This window comes from Rhipicephalus microplus, chromosome 2 (genome assembly GCF_043290135.1).
Source record: "Rhipicephalus microplus isolate Deutch F79 chromosome 2, USDA_Rmic, whole genome shotgun sequence".
In the NCBI taxonomy this organism is placed as follows: Eukaryota; Metazoa; Arthropoda; class Arachnida; order Ixodida; family Ixodidae; genus Rhipicephalus; species Rhipicephalus microplus.
Genome location: NC_134701.1, coordinates 49,242,702 through 49,260,540, shown reverse-complemented (window position 1 = coordinate 49,260,540; position 17,839 = coordinate 49,242,702). Strand labels below are relative to the sequence as shown.

The following is a 17,839-nucleotide window of genomic DNA, read 5'->3' as shown; positions in this document are numbered from 1 at the left end:
ACCTAGCTTAGGCCAGTGGTGAAATGGGTATGCCCTGAATAATTTTATGCTCATTGATATTTGACACTGCCCTAATTATCTTTCTACCAGGACTAAGGACATGCAGTCAATATACCTCTTGAAGTATACAAAAATGTATAAATTGACCTAACAGAGGTAAGCATATCATATGATGCATGTAGCCCAACCTATCGACAGTTTCCTTTGTTAGGAACGTTTACTTGCTTGGCACTACCTGGTGCGAGGGCCATGAGGAAACACCGAACGAGCACTGACGTTCGACTGAAAGTTTTAATAAAGTAGCGCCTTAAAATGCAAGTATTTACACAAGTTCTCACAACGTAGACAAACGAACTCATGACGACGCTCTCCAACCAAGCGGGCTCCCTAAGATGGTTTTGTGGTTAGTAAAAGCAAGAGTAGATAATGGGATTTTAAGGTGTTCACTCAATAAAATTTTAGTTCGTCACATGCGCACAGCTGTTCGGCAGTAGAACCAGAACGTTCACAATTGTTCACTTTTGTATCTATTCTAAAATCTAGAAGACAGGGGCATGCGGTTACGTTGCACGTCAATACTGCAAAAGACAACATTAAAGATAAACACAAACAAGCAGAGTATCAGGCCAGAGAGAATCAAAAGAAACTGCAGCTTACTGGACGCGTGACTAAATTACGATGGGTTAAACGAGGCCTTTCACTTGGGTATCTATTTTCTGAAAGCAAGTCGTTGCCTGCGTGCTTCATTGCAAGCAGTCATATCGCACAAAGCGCCTTCAACACAGCCCGTTGCGCGTCAATTATCTAGCCGTATGAATCATGTAAATATTGCCCCCAAAGTAATTGTTACACGCGCATCACGCACCTAACGACGTCGCTATATATGAGCGCCAATTGACGTTCATTCTTTTTGTTATTTTTGCGTTTAAATAGACTTTCGCGTGAAGCATGGTGCCGAACGACACCCGCACGCGCCCGAGCAATGAGCGTACCAAAAACGAAATAACTACTCACTTTTGGGGATCTAGGTTGGATGCATAATGCGTGGCATGCTCACACCACCTCATCTACACGTCTAGCTCCACCATTTCAAAGCAAGTTGTCTTTGCTTTTGCATTGACAGGTGATGTGCATAACAGAATTTATTCATACTACGAGGCTGCTCTCAAGGCATTGCGAATGAACAGATGGCTCCCCAGGTCCTATGGATCCATAAAAACCCAAGGACCTCAAAGATAAAGAATTGATTTCTGTATACCTTGAAGTCTTTGAGGGTGCTTCAGTGAATTCAAACGAGGAGGCACACTCGGCTGCACGAGGTTTGACTGATGGTGTGCCGGATATTGCGACATCTTCTGGGTGATCGGAGAGTATAAGCACATTAAACGAGATATGCACGCACTCTTACACCTGCCGCCCCTGCCACACTCCTCGCTGTGCAGGACCCAAGTTGTTACTCTCAGACTGCTCCAAACAAAAACCTACATGAGGGCTATGGCCCTGCGCAGAATATGCCCCGAATAGTTCCGAAGCCCGTATAGCCCGTTGTGTGGTGATTATGCGAACTTTTAGCATGTCCTATGGGGCTGTGCTTTTGCCGGTCTCCCTTTCTACAAAGTAGAAATGAACAAGCAGACTAACAACACGGACCTGGCTTCTCAAATCATGGCAGTCGAAAGGGCCCACACGAGCGCCTTAACGTCCCGAGGAGGCCTGGCCAGGTGACGTTGAGTCAACCGGCGTCTATTGTGGACATAATAAAGTTGTTCCACTCACTCACTCTTCGGGTTCCGTACTGAGGCGAGCATGCAGCATGCTAATCATCTTGTCGCGGCGATGCTCGCTCGAGGTCCGAGACCACAACTAAACGCACTAAAGCAGTATACATAGGACGAGCGCGGACAAACAACTGTCACAGCTCGATATCTAAGGCGCTCTGTTCAAACAAAGAAAGATGTACAAAACAAGCGGACAGCTATACACCAGGACAAACGCTAACAACGGTCACAATTCAAACTTCTATGTGTGTGAGCAGACCACTCCTTTCGTAAACGCAGCCATGACAGCGGGTGAAGACAAGTTCGTGCTTTTTAACTACTTCAAAATCAAATCAAACTTGTTGTGGAAGCATGACAACTACAAAGCACCCGGATCCCGAGATAAGCGCAACACTACCATGGAGCCACTAAGCTACATTTTACGCTCTTGGAACACGCCCTGTGGAGGCACGCGAGCACATCAACTTTGGGGGGGGGGGGGGGGCGGCACAACGACTGCGCACAACGGGCGCTCGTCGTGCGATCTCGCTACTGATGATGAAAACGCACTAAAGTGCCAAGCTCTGAGGACTGCCAGTGTGATATGGTTGTAGCGCCCTCGTTCGGGCGGCGCGTGAACCAGAGAGCATGCGATGGCGACAGAAGAAAATAAAGAAGGTGCTAGGCCGTGGCACGTGAAGCCACGGCTCTCGTTCCGGGCTGGCATCGGTTATCGTTCAGGCGTGTCTCTTTTTCGCTCCTGTGGTATAAGCCTACAAGTGGTGACCTCGGACGAAGACAATGACTGACTCGAATGCACCCTCAACCGAACAAGCCTCACGTCCGCAGGACGTCTCGGCCGTGCAACTGCGTCTCCCATCTTTCTGGCCACAGGACCCGCAAGTTTGGTTTCATCAGGTCGAGGCGCAATTCTTCCTGTACCGCATCGCCTCGGAAACGACACGCTACTACCACGTAGCCTCCGTCCTTCCTCCTGACGTTGTCAGCGAGCTCTCCGACGTCCTCTCCAACCCCTCGGACACTACGCCATATCAGCACCTTAAAACCAAGGTGCTGGAACGATTCATGCCTTCGGAACGCGTCCGCCTACAGCAGCTCCTTGCAGCGGGGGACCTTGGCGACAGGCGCCCCTCCCAACTACTGCGCCGAATGCGACAGCTTCTTGGAAAACACGACGTCTCTGCCCACTCAGCGTTGCTTCGCGAGCTCTTCCTCCAACGCCTTTCTCAGCCAATCCGCGTCGTCCTCGCGGCGGCCCGCGACGTCAATCTCGACCGCCTGGCGGAGCTCGCCGATCAGGTTCATGAAGCGACCTCCCCATCTGTCAACGCTGTCTTACCACCAGCAGACACAGCGATTTCACGCCTTGAGGCCCGCATCGACGAACTCGCCGCCTCCATTGCCGCACTCCGGAGCCCCCTACAGGAGACTCGTTCGCCTCGCTCCGGTCGTCGAGCTCTTCCACGCACACGAGATGCTCGGAGTCCCAGCCCTCCACCCCTCTGCTGGTACCACCGGCGTTTCCGACACCGAGCCACGAAGTGTAAACCCCCATGTTCGTGGCAGGGAAACGCCTGCCGGGATCACTGACGGCGGCGTGTGATCTCCCTTCTCGTCCCAGCCGCCTTTTCATGGTCACGGACAAGCTATCGGGCGCCAGGCTCCTTATAGATACGGGTGCGGAAATTAGCGTTGTGCCCCGACTAAGGCTGATCGTTCAAAGTCACAGGGGCAAGTGCTTCGTGCTGCCAACGCCTCGTCTATAGCAACGTATGGGCTCCGATCTCTCACCCTCGACTTCGGCCTTCGCTGCATTTTCCGGTGGGTTTTCGTCATCGCAGACGTGGTTCAACCGATCATCGGCTCGGACTTCCTCTCATACTTCAATTTGGACGTCAGCGTACGGCGGCGCCGCCTCATAGATGGTAAGACTCGTCTCTCCATCTCGGGAGTCCTGTCCGACATCGCTCCAATGGCCATCCGCATGCTGATACCTTCCTCACCATTCAAAAAATCTTGGCGAGTTTCCCAGAGTTAACTAAACCGTGCAACCTCACTCAGCCGCCTAAACATACGGTGACACACCACATCGTCACCCGGGGTCCACCGGCAGCCGCTCGACCACGCCGCCTGTTCGGAGACCGCCTAGCTATTGCTAAACGGGAGTTTGAACACATGCTGCAGCTCGGCATTATCCGCCCGTCGTCAGGTGCTTGGGCTTCCCCGCTGCATTTGGCGCCAAAGCGTGATCCTGGTGACTGGCGTCCTTGTGGGGACTATCGAGCGTTAAACGCCAAGACTGTCCACGACAGCTATCCTCTACCTCACATCCAGGATTTTACATCGCGCCTCGACGACTGCACAATTTTCAGCAAAGTGGACCTTGTTAAGACGTACCACCAGATTCCTGTCGAGCCCGCCTACATACCTAAGATACATACCTACATACCAACCCAAAGGGCGCCATCACGACGACCTTTGGGTTGTTTGAATACGTGCAGATGCCTTTTGGACTCCGCAATTCGGCTCAAACTTTCCAGCGGTTCATTTCTGAGGTCACACGGGGTCTTCCTAATGTGTTTGCGTACCTGGACAATGTCCTCATCGCCAGCCGCACACCTGAAGATCATGAGCACCATCTACGCGCTCTGTTCCAACGTCTTCAGCAGTACGGCCTCGTTGTGAACGCCTCTAAGTGTACTTTCGGCGCATCTGAGCTCGAGTTCTCGGGCCATCACATATCATCCAAAGGAATACGCCCTCTACGGTCCCACGTTAAAGCAATTCAGGGTTATCCTCAGTCTACAACACTGCGCCAATTACGCCAATTCCTGGAGCTTGTGAATTTTTCCAGGCGCTTCATACCACACTGTGCCGAACTGCTACGACCGCTCACCGACCTCCTTCGGTCGACCGCGGGCCCGTCCTCCACCATTCCTTGGTCGTCAGAGGCCCAGGCCGCCTTTGCTGCTGCTAAGCAAGCGGTTGCTAACGCCGTGCTTCTCATTCATCCACGCAGCAACGCCTCTACTCGGTTGATGGTGGACGCATCCAGCGTGGCCGTCAGAGCCGTCTTACAGCAGTGCATTAACTCCGAGTGGAGACCCTTGTCGTTTTACTCTCGGAAGCTACTTCCTGCTGAGACCCGCTACAGCGTCTTTGGCCGGGAATTACTAGCCATCCACGCTGCAATACAGCACTTTCGGCATTTCCTGGAAGGATGCTCGTTTTACGTGCTGACTGACCATAAGCCACTGGCGTATGTTTTCCGCACTAACTCATCCAAGTACGTGCCCCGTGAAATCCGCCATCTGGCTTATATATCGGAGTTCACGACTGACATCCGCTACGTGAAAGGAGCTGACAACACCGCCGCAGATGCCCTTTCTCATATAGCCGCGGTTGACTCTCCACCGCCAACCATCGACTGGACCTCATTCTCCTCGGCACAGCAGGATGATAGAGAGCTTGCCGCTTTTCGGGAGAACCCCCGTTCTTTCCGACTACGCCTGGTGCCTCATCCATTATCATCTGAGCACTTGTGGTGCGATGTCTCAGCTGACCTTCCCCGCCCTTTCGTTCCCGCTTCATTACGACGCACCGTTTTCCACTTCTTACACGACATCTGTCACCCTGGCATTCGGGCTACTCAACGTCTTCTCACCCAGTGCTATGTCTGGCCCGGAATCAACGGTGATGTGCGCGCTTGGATGCGCATGTGCCTGCCCTGCCAGATGACAAAGGTCTCCCGTCATACTAAGACGCCGTCCCAACCTTTCCTTCCACCCGGCCGTCATTTCGGCCATGATCATCTAGACATTGTGGGCTCTCTACCAGTGTCTCAGGGGTACCGTTATATATTGACCATGGTCGCTCGCTTCACACGCTCGCCAGAGGCTGTTACAATTCAAGATATCACAGCCGAGACAGTCGCCCGCGTTTTCATTTCTACGTGGGTATCCCGTTTTGGCTGTCCTGGCACCGTGACAACAGACCGTGGACGTCAGTTTGAGTCCTCGCTGTTTACTTGCCTTAATCGCATCCTCGGAGCCAGACATTGCCGTACCACGGCTTATCATCCCTGCGCCAACGGCATGGTGGAACGCCTTCACCGACAACTGAAGACCGCCTTGACTACCCGCCTCAATAGAGCCACCTCAGTTGATGCCTTGCCACTGGTGCTATTAGATTTACGAGCTGTCATCCGGGCAGACCTGCAGTGCTTAACAGCAGAGCTGGTGTATGGCACTTCCCTACGGCTTCCGGGAGACTTCTTCATGTCAACGAAGCTACCAGACCAGCCACAGCAATTCCTACAACGTCTCCTCGACTGCGTTCAAGACCTCCGGCCCACTCCACCCAGACCTTCCGAACACAAGACCATATTCGCCCACCCTGATCTGGCCACTGCAACACATGTTTTCGTGCGCCACGACGCGGTCAGACCACCTTTGACACCAGCCTACGACGGACCATTCCGCGTCCTTCACCGCACCACCAAAACTGCCACTCTACTTCAGAACGGCCGTGAAGAGACAGTCAGCTTGGACCGACCTCAAGCCGGCGTATCTGGAGACCGCCCTAGAAAGCCTCTCATCTACGACTGATCTTCCGTTGGAATACCACAAACGGCATGTCACATTCCGACTTCCAGTCTACACGGGGGGCCCTGTAGCACCTTCGTTCGGGCGGCGCGAACCGGAGAGCGCGCGATGGCGACAGAAGAAAATAAAGAAGGTGCTAGGCCGTGGCACGTGAAGCCACGGCTCTCGTTCCGGGCTGGCATCGGTTATCGTTCAGGCGTGTCTCTCTTTCGCTCCTGTGGCATAAGCCTACATGGTGTATATAAATAGCTCGTGCTTAGCATGGTCGACAAAGGTCTTTCGGGTGCTTAGTGGTTAGGGTGATGCCCTCGGGCACAAGGTCACCGGTTTGAGGCCCGCGGAACTTCTCGTTTTATAGGTGAAGCTCCTTTTAGTCTAACCTTGGCCCCGCCGCGATGTTCTAGTGGCTAAGGTACTCGGCTGCTGACCCGCAGGTTGTTGATTCGAATTCCGGCTGTGGCGGCTGCATTTTCGATGGAGGCGTAAACGTTATAGGCTCGTGTGCTCATATTTGGGTGCACGTTAAAGAACCCCAGGTAGTCAAAATTTCTGGAGCCGTCAACTACGGCGTCTCTCATAATCCTATGGTGGTTTCGGGACGTTAAACGCTACAGGTCATCATTAGTCTAACCTTGTCCTTCGTCAGGCGTAGCCGGCAGTATCAGATAGAGAGATAGATGGACGTACAGGTGGACGCACGTAGGACGGACGGAAGAAAGCATGAACGGAATCGTGAACGGACGGTCGAAAGTACAAATGGACGGACGGAAGCATGGACGAATGGACGCTTCGTCCCACTCATGATCACTCACTATGTGAATATGCTTTGTGTTTTTTCTGTACAATCTGCTGGTAAATATCTTAAAACGCCATATCCGTGACGGAAATACTTCAGCGAGTCGGGGACCGTGGCATAAAACACTTTCGTGTTGAAATAGCATTGTTTAGAGTGTTTTTATTGCGGCGGCTATGATTTAACTGTGGAAAAAGATGTTTTGTTTATTCATGAAATGGTAAGGACATCAAGCCATTTGCACCCAATTCAAGAGAAAAAGTTAGTACTGTAAAATAAACATTGTCATGTTTACAATTCCCGTCCTAAAAGTGATAAATCTCCGTAAAGTCACACGTTAAGTACAAAAAAAGATGCAGAAGCATTCGTGTGCGCGCTACTTTGTGTGCATGCGCATTTGTATATGATTCGACTGTCATTCTGAGACTGCAGCCGGAGATAGAGGCTTTTCGGGTACCTAAGGCTACCCTGTCGGGAAGGACTTTCCAAGCCCCTGTATGATGTGTGCACGGGTAACTGCATCACGAAAAGCATATATTAACACCAATGTAAAAAAACGCAACAGTATGAGATGTGAGGGTGCCGCGATAATTGTGACAGAAACAACTTGCGGTGCTATAAAACGTCTTGCTTTAAAACACTCCTATTTCGACTACGGAGGCATTTTACTCGTTTACACTTGTTGAAATATCTTGTATATTCACAGATTTGCTGTTTACTTCCAGCCTTTCTGGACGAAAATCTTGAAGATGATATTCGCTGCGCAGCGCTAGTTCGCCACATGTGGGGCTTCAAGTATTGGTGAGTAATCGAACCAATGACGGACAATTTGATTGGTTGTATTTTTGCGATCCACTTTGGCTAAGACATTTTTCGCAATATTTGTGAAAGCACACCACATTCTCATTAGGAATGACTGACAGAATGAGTTGGAAATTTATTTTACTTGTGAATGCGAGCGCCTAACTCTGGTATTTTAGGTAACTATCTTATTAGTCCTTGTTTTGCGCAATGCGCACTACAATGCATTTGTGAGATGAAGACCGATATCTCTGCTTACTTTCCGGTTGCCAAGCAGTCACCCGGTTGGAGGTGGTCACGTTTTCTTGGGAACGCTAGCAAACCGAATGAGACTGAGAAAGAGGCCAAGACAGTGGTAACACAGCAAACTTTATCAAACAACACTGCAGAGACTCAACAAGTTCAAGATTAAGTTAAACAAAATGGGCACATATGCTGCTACACATTGTAACTACAACTAATTACAATGCATGTGAAGCACAACTATAAGCCCTTAGGCAGCCACAAAGAAGCCACTGTGTCTTGCATGTAGCTACTCTGATCAGCTTGTTCTCTAATCGAACGTTTTCACTGTTCGTGGCCTTGGGTTGGTAACAACGTAGTATTGCCATCCGCTTGTGTTCATCATTGACAATCCAGAAGCGGTGGTCCTGTCACCGTCTATCAAAATCGCCTAAAAAAGAAAACTATCGCCCGATATCCCTGACGTCTTCCTGCTGCAAAATACTTGAACACATACTCGTACATTCCATAACCAATTTTCTTGAACACAATAAGTTGCTATCTGATCACCAACATGGATTTCGTAAAAACCTTTCAACAATCACACAGCTGACTACCACTATTCATGAGGTTGCTTTAACCCTCGATTTGGCTGGTCAGATTGATTTAATCTTTTGGGATTTTAGCAAAGTCTTTGACCGTTTATCCCACAGCAAACTTCTAAACAAACTTCAAAGATTTGGCCTACCATCTTTTATTTTAAATTCGATAATACAGTACTTATCCAACCGAACTCAGTTTGTTGATGTTGATGGATACTCATCCACGCGCTTGCCAGTTACGTCTGGTGTGCCTCAGGGCAGCGTATTGGGACCAATTCTTTTTCTCATGTATGTGAACGATATAACCGCCGCCATGTGTGCTGATGTGCAAATTAGGCTGTTTGCCGATGATTGTTTGATTTTCAAAAAGGTAACATGCAAAAATTATCAAATTTCTTTACACTCTAGTCTAGCGAAAATCCACGAATGGTGCACAACATGGTCAATGTCCCTGAATTCCGAGAAAACTGTACTGCTACGCGTAAGCAATAAAAGACAACCTTGTTTATACACGTATAAAATTAATGGTGACACCGTCGCAGCAGCCACGGTGTACAAATATTTGGGATTGACGATCTCCGACAAACTCACATGGTCCTTCTACATTGAAAACATCTTTACAGCAGCTACTCGCAAACTTGGCCTTCTTAGGCACAGACTGAAAAACGCGCCCCCGATGCAAAGCTTCTCGCCTACGAAACTTATGTTTTGCCTAAAGTTAATTATGCTAGCGTAATTTGGGATCCCCACTACCAAAAAGGATAAGCATAAGCTCGAGATGGTACAGAGGCGGGCAATACGCTTCATATTAAACAAATATGAGAGAACAGATTCATCATCATCTTTAATGCTTGCAAATAAGATTCCTACCTTAGAGCAGTGCAGGAAAATATCAAGACTCAAATTTTTATTTGTGCTTTATCACAACAGACCTAATGTAATGGTGACACCGTCGCAGCAGCCACGGTGTACAAATATTTGGGATTGACGATCTCCGACAAACTCACATGGTCCTTCTACATTGAAAACATCTTTCCGGTTGCCAAGCAGTCACCCGGTTGGAGGTGGTCACGTTTTCTTGGGAACGCTAGCAAACCGAATGAGACTGAGAAAGACCATTGATTGTTATCTATCCCACCGACACCAATACGTTCGGATAGCAGATAAAAATTCTTCTTCCGCTCCCGTGCATTCTGGGGTACCACAGGGCTCCGTCCTAGGACCACTTTTATTTTTAGTTTATCTAAATGACATGACATCCGAATCTACTGTGCAGTGTCGTTTTTTCGCGGACGACTGCGTTGCGTACCTGCCCATTCAATCAAGAACAGATCACGCCACCCTAAATGAATACTTATCGGTTGTTACAGCATGGTGTAACTCCTGGAAAATGAGCCTCAACATAGCAAAGTGCGTCAAGATGACCATAACACGTAAAAAAATCCCTCGGAATTCACTTACATGTTAAACAACACTGCTATAACAACCGTTAACCAGTACAAATAGCTTGGTCTGACAATCACTTCTAATTTGAGCTGGAAAACTCATATTGAAGGTATAACATCAGCAGCACTGCGGCGATTGTGGTTCTTAAAGCATCGCATGAGGCACTGCACCAGCAAAACAAAACTAGTTGCTTACACTACATTGGTACGCCCATTGTTGGAATATGCTGACGTTGTATGGGATCCACACACACAAACTGAAATATACCTACTAGAACGAGTCCAAAATAAATCCCTTCGGTTTATTTACCACGCGTATAGTAGACACTGTTCAGTCACTGAACTCCGTAATAGATCCGCCCTTCCCACATTGGAGTCGCGTAGAAAGCTACATCGCTTAAATTCCTTTATAACATAGTCAACGGACACTCAGGACTCGCCTTTAACACTTACATGCAGTACAATACATCGCGGAAAACTCGGAACAAGCATGATAACACCATAGTGGTGCCACTTACAAAAACAGATTCTCGGCGATATTCCTTCTTTCCACGAACAATTTCCGACTGGAATGAACTACCTCATGACGTCACCAGCATCGCAGCGCCCGACGCATTCTTATCAGCTGCCACTGCCTGTCTGTAGTAAAAGCTGTCTGGTCGTATGTGCAGATTTCAATTCTTTTTATGATGTTTTTTCACTTCGTGTTAGGAACAAAATTTGGATTGTATTTTTGATACCGCTCTTGTGTTGCTCCTGTAATCCGAGTATTCATGTTCCACGCAAACCTGTTATGTGGTGATTTTATTTCTGTGCCGTGAAGAATAGTGTTATAAGTGGCTGCAAGTATGAAAGTTTGTATCACTCCTGCCTTGGCCACCAAGAGGTAGCTGGCAGTATGAAATAAATAAAATAAAATAAAATAAAATAAATGTAAATGCGCCTCCATTTATTCAGCCATTTTCGTCACATACATGGACAAATCGACATGCACATAATCTACTCCTTTATCAAACGCGCACTACTCTTTTTAAGTACTCTTTTTTTTCCGCGAACCATTTCTGATTGGAATTCACTGCCTGAAAATATTGTTTCTTTAAAATCTGCAAGAGCATTTGAAAGTGCGCTACTTATTGATTTGGAAATTCAGTAAACCAGTGAATGTTCACCGCTTTCACTTTTGCATTTGGTCGTTTTTTCATTACGTGTTTTATTGATGCAGTGTTAGTTCATAATTTGCAAATACTGCATTTACGCACACAACGTATTCCGAGAAGTTTTTTGTTTACATTTATACTTCTTATAGTGTGAGTCAATCTCCTAAGAACTGTATTATTTTTTAAAATTCTGACAAGCTGCACTGGTAATATTTCTGGATAGGCCGTAAGTTGCTTTGTTTCCCTTTTCTGTGAGCTTGTGTGCCTTACGGCTCCATTTGTGCTTGTAAATTTGAAACTGTTCCCACCTGCATTGTCCTTTGTGACCGCAGTATACTGTAAATAAATAAATAAATAAATACTACCTGACAATGCGCTTTTTTTTCTATTGCTTGCAACCTGGTCGTCGTGTCTCTTGGCAGGTAAGCCTAATCATGTCTTCAGCCCCTCCTACGTGCCACCCAGCCAAACCGACAACCTGTTTGTTCGGGCAGTGGTCATGTGGTTTGCAGCTGTCCTGTTGATGGTAGATGTGATTCGAAAAAAAAAGGTTTGTCAATTCGTAGCCTAAGGCAATAAAGTTTTAGTGGTGTATATACTTTCATGCTGATTTCACATATGTAAATAGTTCAGGATATGTCATTAGTTCAGTACGTAGTGCAGTTTTCTTTTGTGCCATCAAAATGTGTAAAATAAAGGTTGCTTTGAACGAAATTTTTATGGCAATTAGAATTTTCGCTTCAGCGAAAGTAATTGCTCCTCTTGCTCCACCTTAACTTTCCAATGCAAAAAAACTATCAAGAAAGTGTGTGCATATATTTTAATAGAAAAGAGAAAGTGGAATTTGAGAATTCTTAGATTCCTCAGTCCATTATGCGACATGAACTTTCAAGGAAAAGAAATAAGCGGGCAGAATTCCTTCCTGATCGGGGCAGCAAAAGTACCAAAAACATGTCTAAATTCGAAATATAGCCTAAAAAGATCTTGACAAAAACTAAATCTAAACGTATAAGTGAAATCCCGTCTAAGTGGCAAAAATTGTGGGGTGCTGAAACCCCCTGTGAAGTTGTATGTGCGGCGTGGCGGACGTGTCTTACACAATAGCCGCATTTCGAGTTCACCACTACCGAGCTGTAGATGGCATAGTGTTCGCGAGCGTTGATCACCGCTATCATCATCATGGTTAGGTCGGTAGCGGTGGCGGTGACTCCTGGCGGCAAGCCTTGGTGGGGCAGAAGTGTAATGAGCTCGTATATGGCGAGACAGAGCTATACAGGAAACGCTCGTGTTTGTATGAAAAGAACCACGATGACTTAACCGTCATCGGGACAATGACGAGGCCATTTTCGCGTTCACAACACCGATGTATTTATAGTGGATGTTAAAGCTATAATGGTAGTAAGAAAATAGAGCAAGTGCTAAAATGCTAAAGAAAAGTCAATGATCAAACGAAGCAAAGAATGAGTTCACCAGGGCAGCGCGGCGGTCAAGTCCCGGGAGAGGTTGAACGGCTCAACGAGGCTGAGTGAAGCCATTTGATGCTTAGGTAGCGCCGGGGTTGGCGCTGCAAGCCACGGTCAGCAACGATGCTCATCACCAGGGTCGTTTACCTTAAAAGCGCATTGGTCCTGCCAAGCTGCTCACTAATGCTGGCTGAGGCTTGCTGTGGTAGACGTGCGGCTTGCCAGGCGAGAACGTCCTGGAGACGTTGAAACCACGCCAGGCCTGAGGTGGTCGGAAGGCTGGTTCGGCCCTTGGTGCATAGACAGCTGGTTTCGTCACAGGTGCGTGCACGGCTGCTTTGGCCACAGGTGGGAGTCTGCTGCTACCACGAGTCTTAAGCCCGACAGGTCTCTGCTCCCGCGCCCTGGTTATTCGATCACAAGGCACGTCTGCTTATCTTCTTCTCTTCCTTTTTCGGTCTCCTTACACCGCGTCTGGCTGATGCTGGTGCTGATGCTGATGCTGATGACCTGTGATGAATGGCGCTTACCCACAGAGGGGGATGGGCCAAGAACCGGGCGGCAGGATACTTAAATGAAACTAAAATGAAAATGAAGCCAATCTGAAAAAAGTAGTTAAAAAAACGACCATGTCTCGCACCACGGCGTGCCCTGATTCCGCACATCGTCTTCCTCGATAGTCTTAGAGGCGCGCCGTTCAAACGCGTTTGCCGCGCTTCACTGCTCACTTGGCCCTTTGCGAACAGCCACTTATCACACATGCCCCTGTGTGGGGACAAAGTTTTTTTTCTAATATAACTTTGCAAGTAGGTTTTAGCCGCATGTACCACTTGTTCGCGCAAGAACACTGCCCTGCAATGATGAACTCATGTCCGTGAGAAGTCCACAAGAAATGTTCAAATACGCACAAGAAAAAAATTGTAGCACTCTCATGCAAGCTTATGTTACAACCTACGAATGGAGTCAGTCCTTACGTTCTCGGAACTTTTAAATGTCTAGTAACAAAACCCGCGTTTTCAGTTTCTCTTTCCTATTTCTGGGGATATTTGAGAATACATTGTTATAAGCAGCTAAGATCTTCTGAAGTTGAATTCGTTTCCCTTCATACAATCCCTCGGCAACAGGCATGGCTTCCAAGCCAACACTTCGGGCAACCTCGCAAGTTGATAGACGTTTTTCGGCTTCCTTTTCTTCCAAGACCACGTAAGATGCTGTCTCAGAGGTTCTTTTTAGCGGCCGGTTTTCATAGCGCTTTAACAAGTTTATGTGAACTGGTTGTTTTCATGTCCCAAATGCAATAAATAGTCGTGGATACCCTTGCTGATTATTTTTCACGTTCTCGGCTGGGACAAGAAAACGAAAAGAAGAAGAGCGCGAGAGAGGGACGCGGGGACGCTCAAGTGACAGCAGAGCGCTTCCGAGCGCAGTTAAATAAACAAGTATTTTTTTGCCTTATACCTTAAAGACGGAGTTGAGTCTGATCACAGTGTCTGGAACGCCATCGTCTTAATATTGGTGCCGAAGAACCGGGATTGAAAACCAGGACCCTACGGATGGCTACCAGTCAACTGCAGCGACACGGAGCGACTGAAGTCGAAGCGGACGTCGCGGCAAGCACAAAACACGAGGATTATAAACGAGGCAAGTGAGCTCCTCGCTAACGACTCTGCCTCCTATGACCAGCTCAACTCCATATATGAGAGGCTGAAGGCTAATAACGAAGAGCTTAAAAACCTGAACAACAATTTTGAGCCGCATATACCTGACGAGGAGTTCGAAGTCGAGTATAACGCTGTCTTACAATACGAGGCCAGTGCTACGCGCATTCTCGCAGAAATTCTCAGCAAGAAATATCGCATGGTAAGGACATCTACCGGAACTCAAGAAACAGTTGCCCAGACAGTCGCAGCACCATCAGACGGAACTGGAGGTAAATTGCCCAAGCTGACAATAGCTCCTTTTTTGGAGACGTATGCAAGTGGACCGAACTTTGGGAACAATTTTACCAAATTGTTCATTGTAACAATCGCATCACTGCCACAGAGAAGTTTCATTACCTGCGACTGTATCTTAAAAGAGACGCTGCATCAGTAATTGCGGGCCTTCCGGCGACAGAAAGTTGCTACAGCGACGCCATCAAAATGCTACAGAAGCAATTGGGCACAAGACGCACCTGGAGCAAGAATATTTTGCCAAGCTACGGATGTTAAGCCGTGTCCGTTCATCGGGTGACACCAAAGCGCTACGCACCTTGTACGACCAAGTTCTCGTGAATATCCGAGGCCTAGAGACTTTGGGTGGGCACAAGTCGTCATTTTCGTCAATGCTCTGCGACATCCTACTGCGTGCTCTTCCACGGGATATAGTCGTGCAGTATCATCGATCATGTGCCGTCCAGTTGACATATGACTCGAGAGCTGAAGCTACACCCGTGGGACTGGACCGTGTGCTCAACTTACTGTGTATCGAGCTGGAAAGCCTGGAGAAGAGTGACTTTAGGGACGCAAAGGACGAGAACATGGAACACTCCCCGTGGCCAGTCAGTCGACGTACTCTCGGTGCGGGAAACCGACGTCATCTGTGCTTCACACCAACTCGCTGCGAGAAAAAAGGACAACTGCGTATTGTGCTCGTCCAGCCATCACGGATCGGAAGCCTGCACAGCGGACTTGTCACTGACGCAGAAGAAATAACGGCTTTCCAACCACAAAAGGTTTTTCCGCTGCACCACCAAAGGACATCGGGCACGGGACTGCAAAAAAAGGATTTCCTGCTCCAGATGCCAAGCTAGACACGCTACAAGCATGTGCGATCCCGATGGGTGTTCACGGCAGTCAGACTACGCTAACAAGAACTACGAAAAAGCTACGACAGTCTGCGCATCACTTGAAAGAAGACCCGTCAAGGAAAGCTCTACCACTTGCGTTCTTCTTCAGACATTTAGAGCATGGGCCATGAATGATGGCACTTGCCGCTACATACGAGGCGTTTTTGATGGTGGCAGTCAGAGGTTTTCCGCAACTGTAGATCTGTGCAAGCACCTCAAGCTGAAAAGCGTGAGAGCAACTCGAATAGCCTTCAATACTTTCGCAAATACATCGCACCAAGAAGCTAAGAGGCATAGTATAGTAGAACTACGACTGCGAAGCCAGGTTTCCGACGCGGAAATAGTCTTAACTGCAATAGAGATCCCAAGCATCTGCCAATACATCGCAGAGACTGCAGTGGACGTGGCCTTCGTTGCGTCTTTCAAGAAGCTGGGAAACAATGTTGCCGATGAGCTCCAACATCCATCTATAATAACTAAGAGTGACATTAGCGTACTTATCTCGTCCGATCAGATGTTGAAAGTGTTGACCGGCGAAGTTTCACGGTGCGAAGGCAACGAATCATTGATCAAACTGAACTCCAAGCTTGGATGGACCTTCCAGGGAAGCACATCGCACTTGGTGTCCCGACCAACAACTTCTTCTAGCACGCACAATGATAGTGTGCGTGCTAAAAGCCCAAGCTACTAATTCCGACGAGATTTTGCGCTCCTTTTGGGAATTTGAATACATAGGAATTAAGGACACGACAAACAAGCCAACTGAAATGAGCAAGACAATGAGGCATTTTGAGCAAACAATTAGCCTTATAAACGGAAGATAAGAGTTGCCTTTCCTTGGAAGGATAATTTCGAGCTTGCAAGCAACAGGCAAGTAGCCGTCACTCGACTGGACAAGCTTGTGAACCGTCTCGACTCCAGAAAAGGACTGCTCCAAACGTAGGACCATACAATAAGGGAGTACTTGAGGGCAGGACACGCCGAAGTAGTCAGTGACGTACCTGCAGAGGTGACGAAATTATATTACATGCCGCACAAGGAAATCATGCATGAACAAGCACTGACGACGAAAATGAAAGTGGTGTTTGACGCTTCGTCACATGCCAAAAGATGCAAGTTCCTTAATGACTGCCTTGAAAAGGGTGACAACTTATACCAAGACCTCGTGCAAATTCTGATACGCTTCAGAACGCACCCGGTGGCAGTTATCGCGGACATAGAAAAGGCATTCCTTCAGATTGCGATTCGGGAGGACGACAGAGACGCTTTCCGCTTTCTCTGGTTTGCAGAAGGAGATTTATCCAAGGGCAAGCTGCAAGAGTAGAGGATGGCACGAGTGCCTTTGGTGCTACATGTAGCCCATTTTTGCTCACAGCTACTATTCTCTACCACGTGAAAAGAGCACCGGCTGTCGTGGCACAAACAGTGCTAACTCTTGCCGGGTCGTTTTACGTGGATGACTTAGTCACTGGTGCCGACACAGAAAAAGAAGCCGCTAAACTATGCCGAGAGGCGCGAACAACAATGAAATCGGCCGGCATGACTTTGAGAAAACGGACAAGAAGTTCAGCAAATTTGATGCGCACGCTTGAAAATCAAGTGGAATCTACTAGAAATGAGATGGCCGTTCTTCACGAAACGTCGGTCGAGGTCCTGGGTTTGGTTTGGAATCCTGCAAAGGATGAATTCAACTTTTCGGTTGAAAATCTACTCCGGTTTTTGACAGCACAAACGAGTACAAAACGATTTGTCTTAAAGTCAGCATCAAGAATATTTGACCCGTTGGGATTTGTAGGACCATATAATATTGCCATTAGAATATTGTTTCAGAGACTGTGAATACGAGCAATTGGCTGGGATGAAGTACTACCCAATGACCTGCAAAAAGAATGGAATGATTGGGTCATCCAGCTGCCGTCTCTGCAAGACGTCGTCGTTCCTCGCTATCTGGGTGGCGGAGCAAGGAAGCCCAATGTGCTTCAAGTGCATGTTTTCTGCGATGCCAGTCCAGCGGCATAGGGAACAGCGATATACGTCGTATCAAGTCCTGAGGAGCCGATACTGTTGATTGCGAAGTCCCGTGTAGCACCCATTAAGGAGACAACGCTGCCGCGATTCGAGCTGCTGGCTGCCTTAATCGGCTCAAG

The 17,839-nt window shown here is 48.0% G+C and overlaps 1 protein-coding gene across 1 annotated transcript in view; it reads left to right on the top strand.

The window, feature by feature from the left end:
• The window catches only part of LOC119185825 (lysozyme C-1-like), a 405,391-nt gene that overhangs the window by 319,255 nt on the left and 68,297 nt on the right, over positions 1-17,839 (top strand). Inside the window, exon 4 of the mRNA XM_075886446.1 lies at positions 7,901-7,976. Coding sequence (XP_075742561.1) covers positions 7,901-7,976 — 76 coding nt within the window. The remainder of the gene's footprint in view (positions 1-7,900; positions 7,977-17,839) is intronic.